At 45.2% G+C, this 18,106-nt stretch overlaps 1 protein-coding gene across 6 annotated transcripts in view; it reads left to right on the top strand.

Annotated features, from left to right (window-relative positions):
- Nucleotides 1–18,106, top strand: part of EPS15L1 (epidermal growth factor receptor pathway substrate 15 like 1) — a 393,851-nt gene that overhangs the window by 363,683 nt on the left and 12,062 nt on the right. For all 6 annotated transcript variants that reach the window (XM_069767732.1, XM_069767729.1, XM_069767731.1 and 3 more), the window contains one exon: nt 16,351–16,556. In XM_069767732.1, coding sequence (XP_069623833.1) covers nt 16,351–16,556 — 206 coding nt within the window. The remainder of the gene's footprint in view (nt 1–16,350; nt 16,557–18,106) is intronic.

Below are 18,106 nucleotides of genomic sequence, written 5' to 3'. Positions count from 1 at the left end.
TCAGACAAGGTGTTATCAGAGCATGCTTGGGTGCTAACCAAGTGTCTTCTGAGTGCTCGAAAAATATGTTTGAGTCCGTGCGGCTGTTCGATATCTGCAACACATGCATGGATTGCCTGCATTTATTGCGGCTGTTGAACAGCAGCAGCTGCGGGGACTCGAACTTATTTTTCGAGCACTCAGAAGACACTCGGTTAGCACCCAAGCATGCTCTAATAACACCTTCTCCAGGCACGCGCTTATCACTAGTTGCAATCAGAATTAATCATTTACTCAAAAGTGCACAAATTTACTGATGTTTGCAATAAACAAATTAAACAAAAACAATTTAAATACCTCATTAATGGTGCTCAATAGATGAATAAAATAAAATATACGATAGTGGGTAATGCTTATATGCACTTAAGCACTTAACTTGGGTTCCTCTATAGGTCACTTTTCCATTAAAATGGCCGTATGAGGGTTTGTCTTTTACAAGACGAGCTGCACTTTTGAATGACACCATTGATTTTACCATATAGTGTACTGGAAAGTAGGGGGGAAAAAAAGAAATTGCAAAAAAAAAGTGCAATTCCACAATTTTTTTTTTTTTTAATTTACCGTATATACTCGAGTATAAGCCGAGATTTTCAGCCCAAATTTTTGGGCTGAAAGTGCCCCCCTCGGCTTATACTCGAGTCACGGTAGTGGCAGGGTCGGCGGGTGAGGGGCTGAGGGCGCTGGGGTATACTTACCTAGTCCCAGCGATCCTCGCGCTGTCCCTGCCGTCCCACGGGCTTCCGCGCTGCAGCTTCTTCCTCTCTTCAGCGGTCACGTGGGACCGCTCATTAGAGATATGAATAAGCGGCTCCACCTCCCATAGGGGCGGAGCCGCGTATTCATTTCTCTGTCAGCGGTGCCGGTGACCGCTGACAGAGAAAGAAGCTGCAGCGCGGAAGACAGGAGGGGACAGCGCGAGGATCGCCAGGACTAGGTGAGTATGTTATATTCACCTGTCCTCGTTCCAGCCGCCGATCCATCTTCCCGGCGTCTATCTGCGCTCTGACTGTTCAGGTCAGAGGGCGCGATGACGCACTAGTGTGCGCGGCGCCCTCTGCCTGATCAGTCAGTGCAGACAGACGCCGGGACCAGACGCTGGGAGCTGCAAGTAGCGAGGTGAGTATGGCTTTTTTTTTTTTTTATTGCAGCAGCAGCGGCCATCGCACAGATTAATGTGGAGCATCTATGGGCCACTATGAACACTGCAGAGCACTGTATTGGGGCATCTATGGGGCCACTATGAACACTGCAGAGCACTGTATTGGGGCATCTATGGGGCCAATATAAACACTGCAGAGCACTGTATTGGGGCATCTATGGGGCCAGTATAAACACTGCAGAGCACTGTATTGGGGCATCTATGGGGCCAGTATAAACACTGCAGAGCACTGTATTGGGGCATCTATGGGGCCAATATAAACAGTGCAGAGCACTGTATTGGGGCATCTATGGGCCACTATGAACACTGCAGAGCACTGTATTGGGGCATCTATGGGGCCAATATAAACAGTGCAGAGCACTGTATTGGGGCATCTATGGGGCCAATATAAACAGTGCAGAGCACTGTATTGGGGCATCTATGGGGCCACTATAAACACTGCAGAGCACTGTATTGGGGCATCTATGGGGCCAGTATAAACACTGCAGAGCACTGTATTGGGGCATCTATGGGGCCAGTATAAACACTGCAGAGCACTGTATTGGGGCATCTATGGGGCCAATATAAACAGTGCAGAGCACTGTATTGGGGCATCTATGGGCCACTATGAACACTGCAGAGCACTGTATTGGGGCATCTATGGGGCCAATATAAACAGTGCAGAGCACTGTATTGGGGCATCTATGGGGCCAATATAAACAGTGCAGAGCACTGTATTGGGGCATCTATGGGGCCACTATAAACACTGCAGAGCACTGTATTGGGGCATCTATGGGGCCAGTATAAACACTGCAGAGCACTGTATTGGGGCATCTATGGGGCCAGTATAAACACTGCAGAGCACTGTATTGGGGCATCTATGGGGCCAGTATAAACACTGCAGAGCACTGTATTGGGGCATCTATGGGGCCAATATACACAGTGCAGAGCACTGTATTGGGGCATCTATGGGCCACTATGAACACTGCAGAGCACTGTATTGGGGCATCTATGGGGCCACTATGAACACTGCAGAGCACTGTATTGGGGCATCTATGGGGTCACTATGAACACTGCAGAGCACTGTATTGGGGCATCTATGGGGCCAATATAAACACTGCAGAGCACTGTATTGGGGCATCTATGGGGCCAGTATAAACACTGCAGAGCACTGTATTGGGGCATCTATGGGGCCAGTATAAACACTGCAGAGCACTGTATTGGGGCATCTATGGGGCCAATATAAACAGTGCAGAGCACTGTATTGGGGCATCTATGGGGCCAATATAAACAGTGCAGAGCACTGTATTGGGGCATCTATGGGGCCACTATAAACACTGCAGAGCACTGTATTGGGGCATCTATGGGGCCAGTATAAACACTGCAGAGCACTGTATTGGGGCATCTATGGGGCCAGTATAAACACTGCAGAGCACTGTATTGGGGCATCTATGGGGCCAGTATAAACACTGCATTTCCACCCTAGGCTTATACTCGAGTCAATAAGTTTTCCCAGTTTTTTGTGGCAAAATTAGGGGGGTCGGCTTATACTCGGGTCGGCTTATACTCGAGTATATACGGTACCATGTTCACTAAATGCTAAAACTGACAATATGATTCTCCAGGTTTGTATGAGTACGTAGATGCCAAACCTGCAGGGCTGTGGAGTCGGTAAGCCAAACCTCCTGACCCCTCAATTTCCCTGACTCCAACCCCACAGCACTGGTCACTACTGAGCATGCACATAAAGTGCAGCACAGATTCATCTCCTTAGATCAGGAACAGAACAGACATTTATAGGACATTTCATCACTTTCCCAAATTATTATGAAAACATTTACAGCACATCCCGCATTTTTCTACTGTACCCAATTTATTCTATATTTTAGGAGTCCGAGTCAGTCCATTTTATTGCAACGCCACCAAAATGAACATCGACTCCACAGCTCTGCAAATATGTATAGGTTCTAATGATGAGCTAACGTACTCGGATAACATGCGTGAATTGCCTGTTTGTTAGACGTTATCTGACCACGTTCGCTATTGACTAATAGGTTCTTTTTTAATCGTGTGAAAGGGTGATGATTTGAACTTTTGTTTTTTACATTTTCTAACTATTTTTTAAAACATATTTTTACTTGTTTCAATAGTCTCCTTTGGAGACTTGAAGCTGCTTGATCAGATCAGCTGTCACATGCTGGGAAAGATGCAGGCTCAGCACCAGAGCCCGAATCAAATGCAGGGAGATGATCTTGGACCTACCTACCTATACGTCCGAGGTCATAAGGGGGTTAAAGGGCATCTGTCAATAGGATCAATCTTCCTAAGCTGTTTACATGGGCATGTAGGTCATAGAAAGTTGTATAATATTATACCTTGATATCTGCGATCCGATGTCTTATTACACAGTAATACCTGTTTCACTTAATATGCAAATTAGCTGTGGGTCAGATGCAGTTGTACCCAAGAATCTGCCTCCAAAGCTTCTTTGAAATAAAGGGGACATTACCAGTATGAGACATGGAATGACTGTCATTCTGTCTCCGTTTGGCAACTCCCTATTCCATTTAAAATAAGCTTTGAATGCAGATTCTCAGGGAAATCTTTGTTTAGCCCAGGGTTGGGGAACCTTTTTCCAGCCTGGGGCCATTTGGAAATTTCTACCAACATCCGGGGGCCACATAAAAATGATCATCTTGAAAATTACTTCGGTAAATTTAGTCAAACAATTAATTACGGTAACTCACCCTTAATGTGATGGCTGGAGCTGCTTCTCTTTGGTGCAGCTGTGATGTTAGGTAATGCTGATCATGTTGCTACTCACAGCTGCTTTTCCAGCGGTGGCACAGAAATCACAGGGGGGGCACAAAGATCAAAGGAGGGCACATAGCTGGGGGACACAGAGATCACGGAGGGGCACATAGCTGGAGGGGACAGAGATCACAGAAGACACAGATTAGATGGAAGCATAAATATTGCAGGGGGGTACATAGCAGGGGGCACAGGGATCACAGATGGCACAAAGCTGGAAGCCACAGAGATGCACATAGCTGGAGGGCACAGAGATCACAGGGGGGCATATAGCTGCGGGGGGGGCAGAGAGATCACAGGGGGAACAGAGATCACTGAAGGGCACAGAAATCACAGGGGTCACATAGCTGGTGTGACAGGGATCACAGGAGGTGCACAGAGATGACATGGGGACACATAGCTGGGAGGCAAAAAAATCACAGGGGGCTTATAGTTGGAGAGCAAAGAGATCATATTGGGGCACATAGCGGGGTGCACAGAGATCACAGGGGGGCATATAGCTGGGGGCACTGGGATCACGGGAGGTGCACAGAGATGACATGGGGGCACATAGCTGAGAGGCAAAAAAATCACAGGTGGCTTATAGTTGGGTAGCAAAGAGATCATATTGGGGTGCACAGAGATCACAGGGGGCATATAGCTTGGGGACACAGGGATCACAGGAGGGGCACAGAGATGACATTGGGGGCACATAGCTGGGAGGCACAGAGATCACAGGGGGCTTATAGTTGGGGGAGCAAAGAGATCATATTGGGGCACATAGCGGGGTGCACAGAGATCACGGGGCATATAGCTGGGGGGCACAGGGATCACAGGAGGGGTACAGAGATGACATTGGGGGCACATAGCTGGGAGGCACAGAGATCACAGGGGGCTTATAGTTGGGGAGCAAATCTATATATATAATTGCCTAAGGGTTTTTCCGTCTGTTTGTCTTTCTGTCTGTCTGTCTGTCTGTCTGTCCTAGAAATCCCGTGATAGATAGGCCTCGACCAATCAGCGACGGGCACAGCATGGCGACGATGATGTCATAAAGGTTGCCTCGACCAATCAGCGACGGGCACAGTCTGCCGCGTATTCGCCTCGACCAATCAGCGACGGGCACAGTATCAACGTAGATGTCATAATGGTTGCCATGGCGACGATGATGTCATAAAGGTTGCCTCGACCAATCAGCGACGGGCACAGTCTGCCGCGAATTCTGGAGTCATCATTGTCCATATACTACGGGGACATGCATATTCTAGAATACCCGATGCGTTAGAATCGGGCCACAATCTAGTAGATCATATTGGGGCACATGGCAGGAGGTCACAGGGATCACAGTGGGCACATAGATTAGCTGAGGGACACAGATCACCTGCAGGCACAGAGCTGTCAGCACATAGATTTCTCTGGCAGCAGCTCCTTTTCCGCGACGGGAGAGCATTTGGCGCTAACCCGCCTACCCCATCACTATCCCTGCCCACCTTGATAATACCATTCATGTGAAGGGCAGGCAGTGTTCTGTGATGAACGATGCGTACCGTGCACTTGGAGTTGAAGGGCCGGCAGGATGCGGCTGCTGCCCTGACATTGCGGGCTTCGGGGACCTTCCCGCGGGCCGCATGAAAAGCCACCCCTGGTTTAGCCCATAGATCTTAGCAGCTCAGTTAGATATTAAGAAAATTGTTTTTTCTCTGGAATAAGACATGGGATCACACATCAAGGAATCATTTTATACAACCTTCTATGATCTACATGCCCATGTAGACTGCTTAAGAGGATTGATCCCATTAATCCCTACATTACACACATAAAGAGATCTTAAGAAAAAGTATTTCTAAAGTCCATTTATGATATGTACATGAAGCCTTTGGCTAGTTGAAGGGGCGTTGGTGTCGGCCCACTTAGCATGTTATCACTTACCTGTGGGTAATGACAACAAACATGGCAATGCAAATTATCATGTTTTGGTATTTTATTTTAACCCCACAGCTGGGAACTGGGCAGTCCAGTGGGTATGCACGGTTCACAGCTAAGCAAGCCACAAGCATAGGAGATGGGGTCGGACACTGGGCCTACTTACCTTTACTGCGTGACTGCTGTATTAGCAGTGTGTAAGTGTTGTGCTCAGACACTTATTTACCAAAAAAAATAAAAATGTCAGCTTCCAGTGCCTAAAGAAAAAATGAATGCAAAAATAAATGTTTAAGTAGTACATTTTATTTATTTATTTTTTTAAATGAACAGTTTATATAATTTTTGATGAAAATGTGATCCATTCCCTTTTCCGTTAAAAGCTCAATCATGTTGTTACTTCAGATTCTTGTAGCTACATTATAGCTAACCATGTGTTGTAATCCCAGGTGTTCTGTACAAAATATTGCAATCTTTAAAAATCAAGTGGCATGACAATAATTTGTGAAGAACCCCAAAGTAAAAATGGTGAAATTAAAAATAATGTGTTATGTCAGTTTAGTATGTGAGCAACAGAGATATACGTGTGAACACATCAGCGGCCTATGTCAGTGCCCTACTAACAAAAGAGCAGAGTGCCATCAAGATGGTTGAGTGGTTAACACCTCTCCCTTAAAATTAAGTGTTTAAGTTCCGTTCTCACGTTTTTTGTTTTTTTTCTTCTGTCATGCATATCTGATGGTAATAACGATATGCCACAGTCACCACCCACTGGGGTTTATCTTTGGCCATATAGCAGATAGCTTTCCATGCAGATGAAAATATGATAAAACGATCTTATTTAGTCAGTAGTTTAGTGGGGACAAGGTCATTTTTGAACATAAAACTGCATTAATATACATTTTATGTGCACTATATGTTACCGAATGAATGCAGTGGAATATATTTAAGTTAAAGGGAGTCTTTGTAGTTATTTATTTAGTATTTTTATGGTGTCAACACTGAGCTTTGTCAGCTAGTGAGAAGAATGAAAAGGGGCTCACCTGTAATTGTCTTCCTTATCTATAGAAGCATTTAAACAGGATATGAGTTAAATGGATGCACCTAAAGGTACCTTCACACTGAACGATATCGCTAGCGATCCGTGACGTTGCAGCGTCCTGGATAGCGATATCGTTCAGTTTGACACGCAGCAGCGATCAGGATCCTGCTGTGATGTCGTTGGTCGCTGCAGAAAGTCCAGCACTTTATTTTGTCGCTGGATCTCCCGCTGACATCGCTGAATCGGCGTGTGTGACGCCGATTCAGCGATGTCTTCACTGGTAACCAGGGTAAACATCGGGTTACTAAGCGCAGAGCCGCGCTTAGTAACCCGATGTTTACCCTGGTTACCAGCGTAAAAGTAAAAAACAAAAAACAAACACTACATACTTACCTTCCGCTGTCTGTCCTCGGCGCTGTGCTTCTCTGCACTGGCTGTGAGCGCCAGCCAGCCGTAAAGCACAGCGGTGACGTCACCGCTCTGCTTTCCGGCCGCTGTGCTCACAGTCAGTGCAGGAAAGCACAGCGCCGGGGACAGACAGCGGAAGGTAAGTATGTAGTGTTTGTTTGTTTTTTTTTTACTTTTACGCTGATAACCAGGGTAAACATCGGGTTACTAAGCGCGGCCCTGCGCTTAGTAACCCGATGTTTACCCTGGTTACCGGCATCGTTGGTCGCTGGAGAGCTGTCTGTGTGACAGCTCTACAGCGACCAAACAGCGACGCTGCAGCGATCGACATCGTTGTCGGTATCGCTGCAGCGTCGCTGAGTGTGAAGGTACCTTAAAATGGCTAAAGGTACCGTTACACTAAACGACTTACCAACGATCACGACCAGCGATACGACCTGGCCATGATCGTCACCGCTGTGCTCTGCTTTACGGACGGTGCTGACAATCAGTGCAGGGAAGCTGACGGCGGGGGACGTGAGAGACATCGGAATGTGAGTATGTAGTGTTTTGGTTTTTTTTACTTTTATAATGGTAACCAGGGTAAATATCGGGTTACTAAGCGCGGCCCTGCGCTTAGTAACCCGATATTTACCCTGGTTACAAGTGAACACATCGCTGGATCGGCCTCACACACGCCGATCCAGCGATGACAGCGGGTGATCAGCGACCAAAAAAAGGTCCTGATCATTCCCCAGCGACCAACGATCTCCCAGCAGGAGCCTGATCGTTGGTCGCTGTCACACATAGCGGGATCGTTGCTACGTCACAAAAAGCGTGACGTTGCAACGATATCGTTAACGAAATCGTTTTGTGTGAAGGTACCTTAAGAAGACTCATTAGGGTCAGATTATCGCTTAGCTGTGTGCATTATATTTTAGGGCAGTCTGAAGTGCAATAACTTGATAGTGTGTCCTATGGAAAATAAACTGCAGTAAAGAGATATTCAGAAAGCAGTAAGTCCTCCAAAACAGGATTTCTGCAATGCGAAGTACACCTGCTGTGAATAATGATAGCAAACTGGTTTTCTGGGCACAAAAAAATAGGATCTGGCTATCCAAGCAATGCTGCCGCAAACTTTCCTTTTTTTCATTTTTTAAATTCCCTTCAGTCCCCTGCATCCATCCATGTTGTTTACTCCCTGAACTTCCTGCCAGCCTTATCTTTGTGCCTGTATTTCCAATGAGGCAGAGCTGTATCTACCCTACAACTCTATCCTACATACTCACACTTCGTGCCCACCAACTCCTTCTGGAAAGCACCATCCTGACAGTCCTATCCAGTCTTAAGATGGCTAAATGGCCTAAGATTCCTCCCATTTCACCTACTATGTGGTGACTGACACTGTCTCCTGCAGTCAGTAACGTCACATGTGCTGACACAGGCTAGCTCAGTGTATTGCAGGGGAGTAATGAGTCATATAATGTAGGCATTTATTACAATGTAACCTAGCACTCTGGAATGCCCTGTATCATCTCCTCTAAGGACTACTTGTCCTGTGTGGAGCCTGCAAAGTGTTCTCCTTCCTTACGCACATCTCCAGCCTGTCATGTTACCATTAGGGTTGAGCGAAACGGATCGTTCATTTTCAAAAGTCGCCGACTTTTGTCAAAGTCGGGTTTCATGAAACCCGACCCGATCCCTGTGTGGGGTCGGCCATGCGGTACGCGACTTTCGCGCCAAAGTCGCGTTTCGTATGACGCGCTTGGCGCCATTTTTTTCAGCCAATGAAGGGGCGTGGGCAGAGTGATGACATAGGTCTTAGGGGCGTGGACGGCTATCGCCATGTTGTCGCTTGTGCGCTGTAGCGATTTGCACTGTGTAACACCAGCTTTTCAGTTCAGGGACGGACGAGGGAAGAGAGAGAGAGAGAGAGAGAGATCCCATTGACCTTGCATTGGGTTTCGTGTTTCGGTCGATCCTCGACTTTTCGCCATAATCGGCCGATTTCACTCGACTCGACTTTTGAGATAGTCGGGTTTCGCAAAACCCGGCTTGACCCTAAAAAAGTCAAGGTCGCTCAACCCTAGTTACCATCAATCAGGGCATACCAGCTGAGCCATTCAAAACACAGGCAAGATAAATATCATGCGTTCAATGTATTGGACACTGTGGTTCCGCACCGTTCAATGAACACATGCGGAATCACCTGCGTTCAAAAGTTGGCAGCGCTTTGGATGCAGCCGACGTGTGCTGCATCCAAAGCACTTCCGATTACTGATTCTCAGCTCATTCTGCAGCCAGGACTAGACTGATTAGAGTCCATAATAGGCAAACTGAAAATGTTTAAATTGAATCCAAATGCAAAAATATTTTTTACATGAGCTTAAGTTAAAAAAAACGACCCACTATGGGCAGTCCCTTTAAATTCAATTGCTAAACTACTATGTTTTGTCAAGGAACTTGCAGTGTCACAAAAACATCATTCTGCCTATTTTTTTTAGCAAAAATGATGAATTCTATAAAAAAGAAAACAATGTGACCAGAGCTGTGGCTTTCTGCAGATGCTTTTTGTTTCCAAGCGCATTGCTGTGGTTCATTTAAACTGTGCTGGGAATTCAGATGCATTTTTGCAGAAGGTGTGATTTTCATAAAAGCTGTGGTAATAAACTATTCAGCCAGCCAACACCAGGCGAGATGCCACTTGTACATGTGTATGTATAAAATAGATATATATGTGGGAAATTGGAGTATGTGAATATATATATATATATATATTATATATATATATATTCATCTATGTATATAGATACACATACATTATATGAACTCCCTATAACAGTTGTGATCCAATGTAGTCTCCATCAAAGTTTTTATACTCTTAATTGCAATCATATTATATAGTACATATTATTTAGCACTTATTACATTCATCATATTACAGCACTGTACTTACAATTGCTGATTTTGCCTTTCTCATCATTTAATTCTTCTCTTTTCCATTAGGTCTATAACATCATATGATTAAAAACAGTCTAGCTGAATCCATCTAAGCCCTTTGTACAAAAATGTAGTCTCTTTTCCCTGCATGAAACGCCCCCTTTTTCAACTCCTGACCCAGCTGCTCTTCTCCTCCTCCCTTTTGGACTTTGTAGTGATTCAGAATATTGGTTCAAATGATAACTCATTATGCCTTTCTAGAGTCATACACGTCATTTCTTTTCATCTTTATGAGTAGTTGGGGGCACTTTGGAGGTTAAATGTCCTCTTGGGCGGCAATTCATCTGGGGGTGTAGTGAGCACTTCAGGCGATTTCACAGAATTGTATAACATTTGGCTGAGTCAATGGAAAATTGCCATTTTTTTCCACTAGAATAGTGCTTTGGCCACAAATTTTTAATTTTCTGAAGGGATAACAGAAGAAAATGACCAGTACAACTTGTTATCCAATTTCCAGTGAATATGTTGATTCCACATGTGCCTCAAAGAATTGTATACCGTTGGGAGGTGAAGAAAGAGTAATTTCTCCTGAGTGCACCAATACCTTACATGAACTATTTTGAAGCACAGTGAAAAGCTCAGAAAGGAAGGAGTGCCATAATGTTGTGCAGATTTTACTGGTGCCATAACCCACTGGGAGAGCCCGTTAGGTGCCAGAGCAGCAGAACCCCCCCCATAGGTGACTTCATTTTACAAACTACACCTCTCAATGAATTCATCAGTGATCATATTGACACCACAGGGGGGTCACAGAATTTTATACCATTGGGCAGTAAAGAAAAATAATTACTGTACATTTTTACCACAAAAATGTTATTTTAGCCCCATATTTTATTATTTCACACGGGAAAAGGAGCAGAAACTGAAAACAAAATTTTTCACACAATTTCTGCTGAATGTGCAAATTCCCCATATGTGGCTGTACAGTACTGCTTAGCCAGACGGCAAGAGACTCGGTGGGGAGAGAGCCCTATTTGCCTCCTGGAGCACATATTTTCCTAGAATAGTTTGCGGACTCCATATACAGAGCCCCTAATTGCCAGGAGTACAGAAATCCCCTTCAAGTGACCCCATTTTGTAAATCATACTCCTTCTGGGTTTCATCTGAATAGCCTCATTTGGCGATTTAGGCCTTTTTCACATTTCCGTCGGTACTGGCCCTTCGCTTTGCGTTGGGTCGACGTACCGACGGACGTTGTGAAATTACTGCACGACGTGGGCAGCGGATGCAGTTTTTCAACGCATCTGCTGCCCATTCTGCAGTCCGGGGGGGCGGTGGCGGAGTTTCGGCCGCACATGCGCAGTAGAAAATGGCGGACGCGATGCACAAAAAAAGTTACATTGAACTTTTTTTGTGCGTCGTGTCCGCCAAAACACGACGGATCCGTCACACGACTGATGCAACATGTGGCCATCCGTCGCTAATCCAAGTCTATGGGCAAAAAAACGCATCCTGCAAGCACATTTGCAGGATCCGTTTTTTGCCCAAACCGACTTATTGCGATGGAGGACAAAAGTTCTAGTGTACTATATTGAATAAGTGATTGCACCCGCCTGATATTGATAGAAGTATTTTTCCCGGGCATAAAACCAGTTTGATCTGGGTGTATGAGATCCAATATGATCGTATTCAGTCTGGTAGCTAGAATTTTCGTAAAAATCTTATAGTCAACATTCACCAAAGAAATTGGTCTATATGATCCACAATCCAGAGGATCCTTCCCTTCCTTCCTGAGCACGACAATATTAGCATCATAAAATGTTTCAGGTACAGATTCACCCTCCCATATTCCCCTAAGTACCTTTAGCAATATAGGTGCCAATTTATCACGGTATTTCCTGTAAAATTCAATGGGAAACCCATCAGATCCCGGGGCCTTCCCAGTAGCCATATCTGCTATTGCATGTTCTACCTCTTCCAGGGTAAATTCAGCCTCCATAAGGGCTCGTTGAGATGGGCTTAGCAAGGGGAATGTTATATCTGATAGATAATCCAAGCATTCATCAACATCAAAACCACTTTTAGATTTGTACAGTAAAATGTAGTAATCGTAAAAGCTCTGAAGTATTTTATCAGTAGAGGATACCAACGAGCCATCGGGCGCCCGGATCTGCAATATTGTGTTGGAGGTGTTATGTTGGCGCACCAAAAAGGCCAGGAGTGTGCTGGCTTGATTGCCCAGCTCAAAATAGGTCTGCCGAGTGAAAAATAATTTGCGTTTTGACTTAGCGTCTGCATGCTGGGTATATAGTCTCTGGGATGTGAGCCATTCAATTCTATTACTGCTGGACTGATTGGCTATATAAGTGGCCTCCGAGTCTTTTAATCTTTGCTCTATCTCCTCGTCCTCCCTCGCCGTTACCCTCTTGATGTAGGAAATAGTTGAGGACAAGCATCCTCTCAGGTATGCCTTCAGGGTATCCCAAAATAAACCAGAGTTTTGGAGTTCCGAATGTGTTAGAGTAAAATCATTCAACTGATCAACCGTCCTATCACTAGAGTCTATCAATTTCAACCAAAAGGGATTCAATTTCCAGAACCTATTACTATTATCGGATTGCTCATATTTAAGTTTAAGAATAATTGGACTATGGTCCGAGATCCCCCGATTACCATGTTCAATGCTATCCACCCGTAATGCCAACTCACTCGACCCAAATATATAGTCTATTCTAGATAGAGATTGTCTAGTTGACGAGTGGCAGGTGTACCCTCTAACTTCCGGATGATTTATTCTCCATAAATCTAACCACCCGCTCCCTTCCATAAACAATGCTAATTGAGAGGGTTGTTGAGGTAAAGCGTCCCCTGGTGTTACGTCATCCAGTCTCAATCTATCCATGGATTGATTCATAACTAAATTAAAGTCCCCCATACAAATAACCTTGGCTTCTGGATATTTTAAGGAGAAGCCTAGAGCCATACGGAGGATTGACACATTAGCAGGAGGAGGATTATAGATGCACAACAACACATACTCTCGTGAATTAATAAATGCATGCACAAAAACGAAGCGGCCCTCTGGGTCACGTCTCGCCTCCCTGGCCTCCCACCTGACCTCCTTGTGTATCAGCAGAGAAACCCCTCTAGAGTAGCTAGTGTGGAATGTGTGCAAGGACCATTGTACCCACGGTTTCTGCATACATCGAACTGTGTCCCTTGTTAAATGTGTCTCTATTAGTGCCACAACATGAGGGTGGTATTTTTTTATCTGCGAAAATACCTTAATTTTCTTTCGTGGGGTTTTTATACCTCGTATGTTCCAGGTCATACATATAATTTCAGCCCCCATGTTTACTCTTAAAGGGAAAATTAATGCATATCATTACTATTCGGGTGTAGTTCAGCGGCATCGCACAGAGCAAAGAGTCAGCATTAGCGGCAACCATACTTAGTAAACAACCAAATCTAATACATAAAACCAAACTGAACAAAACTTGAACAATAGGGGAGTATATTTCCATACTCCCACAGTCAAATTGAAAAAGGGATACCCTCACTGGATTCAGTGTCCGGTATTGTTGACATTCCCTGCACCCAAACAGAGAGCTCTATCTATACTGCCATTAGTCAGGGAACCCAGGTCAGGAGTCCTCCGCATTCGATCCCACACGGGACCGCAGCCACTCGATCGCCTCCGCTGGGTCTGTGAAAAATAAGGAGGAGCCCTTATAAACAATACGGAGCCGGGCCGGATAAAGCATAGAGTAGACAATGTTCCTCTCTCTAAGTTGTTTCTTGACATCCATAAATCGTGCCCGCTGCTTTTGAAGCTCCATGGAAAAATCTGGAAAGATCGATATGGTAGCATTATCGAATTTAATGAGGCCCTTCTGTCGCGCCAAGCGAAGGATGGTGTCTCTGTCTCTACAATTAAGGAGACGCGCCAGAAAGGGTCGCGGAGGGGCTCCAGGAGGGAGAGGTCTCGTCGGGACCCTGTGGGCCCTCTCCACCGAAAATGTCGAGGAGAATCCATCTCCCAATGTAGACTTAAGCCATTCCTCCAGAAATTGCTCAGGCTGCTGACCCTCCGACCGCTCCGGGAGACCTATGATTCGGATATTATTGCGGCGCAGCCTATTTTCCAAGTCGTCTGCCTTTTGCTTCCAGGCATTCACGGATCCAGCAGCTTTATTCAGTTTAGCTTCCATAGGGGTGATAGTGTCCTCTATATGAGACACCCTCGTTTCAACCTCTGAGATGCGCCCTCTCATAGCTTGCATGTCATGTCTCAGGCGCCCCACCTCAGTATGTACATCCTCTATTTTCTCTGTGAGAGATGATCTAGTGAGAGATATAGCTTGCATCAACTGCTCTGATGCCTGTTTAAGAGTCAGTTCATCCTCTCCTCTCTCCTCGTTCCCATCAGAGGGGCGACCTTTACGCTGAGATGGTGCAGGGTTATTTCTAAGACTGCGCACATTATCAGGAGGATCATCCTTGGCATATTTTTTTAATTTTTCAGCAGCTGCAGCTCCTCTAGGGTGCTGCATGATGAGTGTTCACAAGAAGATTATGCAAAGCGACCTCAAATGCAATTATGGGGAAGCTCAGAGTCACTGTAATACGCAGGCCGTGTAATTTCACAGTTACCCCCGGGGAAGCAGCTAGAAAGGGGTTAATCCCTGTAGTACTATGGCACTGGTAGGGAAAATGTCCACCCGACAGGGGGGCGCAGGTCCCACTTTTTCAGGGCACACACTGTACCACCCCTACTTCTTCAGGCACACACTCACTGCCCAGCGCCGCTGATGTGATTAAAAGCGCAACTCCCTATCTGCCAGGGTGTGCGCTATATTAATGGCCGCTGCCCCAGGCACGTACCGACACCTGCCAGTCCTCACCGCTCCTGCGTGCAAGCTTCCCGCCTCGCTCTCCAGCACCATTCACCGCCGCTGCTTCCGAGATGAGAGGGATCCAACAGAGAGCAGCGCTGTGTTTCGTGCGCCCTCCCTGCTCCCACATGCAGGTGTCCCGCTGCTCTCACCAGCGCGGCCAGCCGCCGCCGCCTCCGGGATGATAGGGGGCTCAGCTCCGGTAATTGGCAGCACCGCGTCCTGTGCTTCCTGGCGCGTGCTCTGAAAATGGCCGCCGTCACCTGCGGGGATCTCCTGCCCGCTCCGGTTCCCGCGGCTCCCGACTCCACGGATCTCTGCAGCGGTCCCCCAAAAGATCCAGGGGACTCTCTGGTATGTAGGGCTCAGATTTGGGTTGGTACCGCTCGGTCCCACTCAGTATTTATGGCAGATATGTCTCAGGATGTACGGAGCTCTCCTAAGATGCTTCCGTCTTCTTCGGCTACATAGCCACGGCCCCCCACCCACATACTCTTGCTCCTCCCGATCTGCAGCGTTTCTCACACCCAACTCCGTAGCAAAACCGCAGATCTTTTTAAACCTGCAGTTTTGCTGCGGGTTTGACTACATCAATGGAAGTCAATGGGTGCAGAAACACTGCAGACCCGCAAAAACAATTGACATGCTGCGGAAAATAAAACACAGCAAATCCACGTGTTTTTTTCCGCAGCATGTGCACACTAATTCTAGATTTCCCTTTGATGAACATTGCTTGTGCACTACACTGCGGATTTGATGCAATGCTCTTCCAAAAACGCTGAGGAGATGCATCAAAATCCACAACCTGTGCACATAGCCTTAAGACTGTCATTTAAAAACTGCATTTTGTGTTATCTTTGTCTAATATTTAAATTTGTTTGGTGATCTGAAACATTTAAGTGTGACAAGCATGCAAAAGAATAGGAAATCAGGAAGGGGCAAATACTTTTTCACACAACTGTATTTAAATGGTAATTAATTATATTGCACAAACACTTTGGCCAAAATATCCATTTGAATAAAATAATACAATAAATAAGTAGACCAAACTCTATAATAATGAAGGATATACAATGCAATATTATATAAAGTGAAAACCTATTCAATACAAGTAATCATAAATAACAGGACTGGCCACAAATCTAATCCGGTTGAAAGAGGGTATTTATTTATTTTTATTTTTTTTTTATGTCTCTAGGTAAGAATACTCCTGTCACTCATCTAAGTTCAACACATTTTCAGAAGTCCAGTGATCCCTTTCAGCCATTTGGGACAGAACCAGGAGATCCTTTTCAAAGCAGAAAGGCTTTTACGGACCCATTCAGTGGGAAAGACCCTTTTGCCACCTCACAACCAGGGAAGCATTCTAAGGGAACATCTGCCGGGTTTGCAAACTTTGGCTCTGTAAGTTGAATCTCCTCTCCCCTCGTATAAAGAAGCCTTGGTTCCCATTAATTAATCTGTAGCCCAGTATAATGCTGCTCATCGCTCTTTTGTATTGGGAAAGATGCAACTGTAAAGAGCTAAACCAATAATCCTTACACGGCTTGCTCTGTATTATCAACCTGTTGTCAAACCACTTTTATTTATACCTAATGTATTTGTGTTGATGTGTTCTGTTTTATTGAGGTTACTGGTGGTCTGGAAAAAGAATACATTTTATGTAAAGTCCCTGGATCAACAAGTGTTATGTTTACATTATTGTTTTTAGTGTGTTTTTCATCATTGGGTCTAATATAGACTAGGCTTATCGAAAAAAAAAAAAAAAACAGCAATTCAGGCTAGTACTGATTTGGACTCGATTTTTATCCTCACTTATTGAGTAATGATCCTATGTAGGACTCGTACAAAGTCTGTGGATCATTGCTTTAGCTGTGTACTGTATACATTATCTAAGAGTGTATGTATATCTCCCTATACACTGGGTATGTAACGTCTGGCTAATTGTACAGCTATCTACACAGCGCATGACAGTGGAAATTCGACAGCAGGGTCACATTTTAATGCTCTGGTAACCATATTCTTAAAGGGAACCTGTCACCAGTTTTGTGAAATAGCAGCTAAAAATATCAACTTATTCAACGTCTGCTATGCATTCCCTAAATCCTTATAGAACCCCTGACTCTCCTTTTATACTCCCGAAAACCTTTTTTAATTTCTCCTGTACTGTAAGGTAATCTTCTCAGTCCAGTACGATGGGCGTGGTTTCGAGCCTCTGCATTCCTTCTCCAGGCTTCTGCTCGCCATCCTCCTGACACGGATCCACATTGCCATGCGACATATTGCGCCTGTGCAGTTTGCTTTGCCAAACTGCGGGCAAAGCCAAAATACAGAACTGCACATTCGCTGGCAAACGTAGTTCCAGTACATGAGCCGGAAGTGTGTGTGCCAGCGCATGGCACTTCTGTTTTTCAGCTTTGTCTGCAGTTGGGCAAAGCATACTGTGCAGGTGCGAAACGCAATATTTCTGAGCAGGCATGAGATGTCGCTCAGCGATGTGGATGAAATAAGCGGCGTCATCCACAAAGCAGGACGGCAAGCAACAGTCGATGGGAGGGATAGAGAGGCCTGAAACAACGCCCATCAAACCAGACTGAGAAGATTACCATACAGCGTGGGAGAAATAGAAAAGGTTTTTCGGCGTTATACTGAGGAAGTTGGAGTTATACAAGGATTTAGGGAATGCATCGCAGATGCTGAATAAGGTGATCTTTTTTAGCTGCTACGTCACAAAACTGGTGACAGGTTCTCTTTAAAACTTGCTTGAAAGTGTACTTTCTACCTCTGTCCTTTTTATTTTTCCTTTTTTTTTTGTCTGCAAGAGCTTATGTATGGGTATACAGTATATTGTATGTGAGTGTGTGTGTGTATACGGATATAGATATGAATGTGCTATGCAAAGCAGATCTCATCCATCTGCATGTTTAGGGAACAAACTTGAATTGTTTATTAAA

The sequence above is a fragment of the Ranitomeya imitator genome, chromosome 1 (assembly GCF_032444005.1).
Source record: "Ranitomeya imitator isolate aRanImi1 chromosome 1, aRanImi1.pri, whole genome shotgun sequence".
Taxonomy (NCBI): domain Eukaryota; kingdom Metazoa; phylum Chordata; class Amphibia; order Anura; family Dendrobatidae; genus Ranitomeya; species Ranitomeya imitator.
The sequence above is the reverse complement of the archived record's forward strand: the minus strand, read 5'-3'. Positions and strand labels throughout refer to the sequence as shown.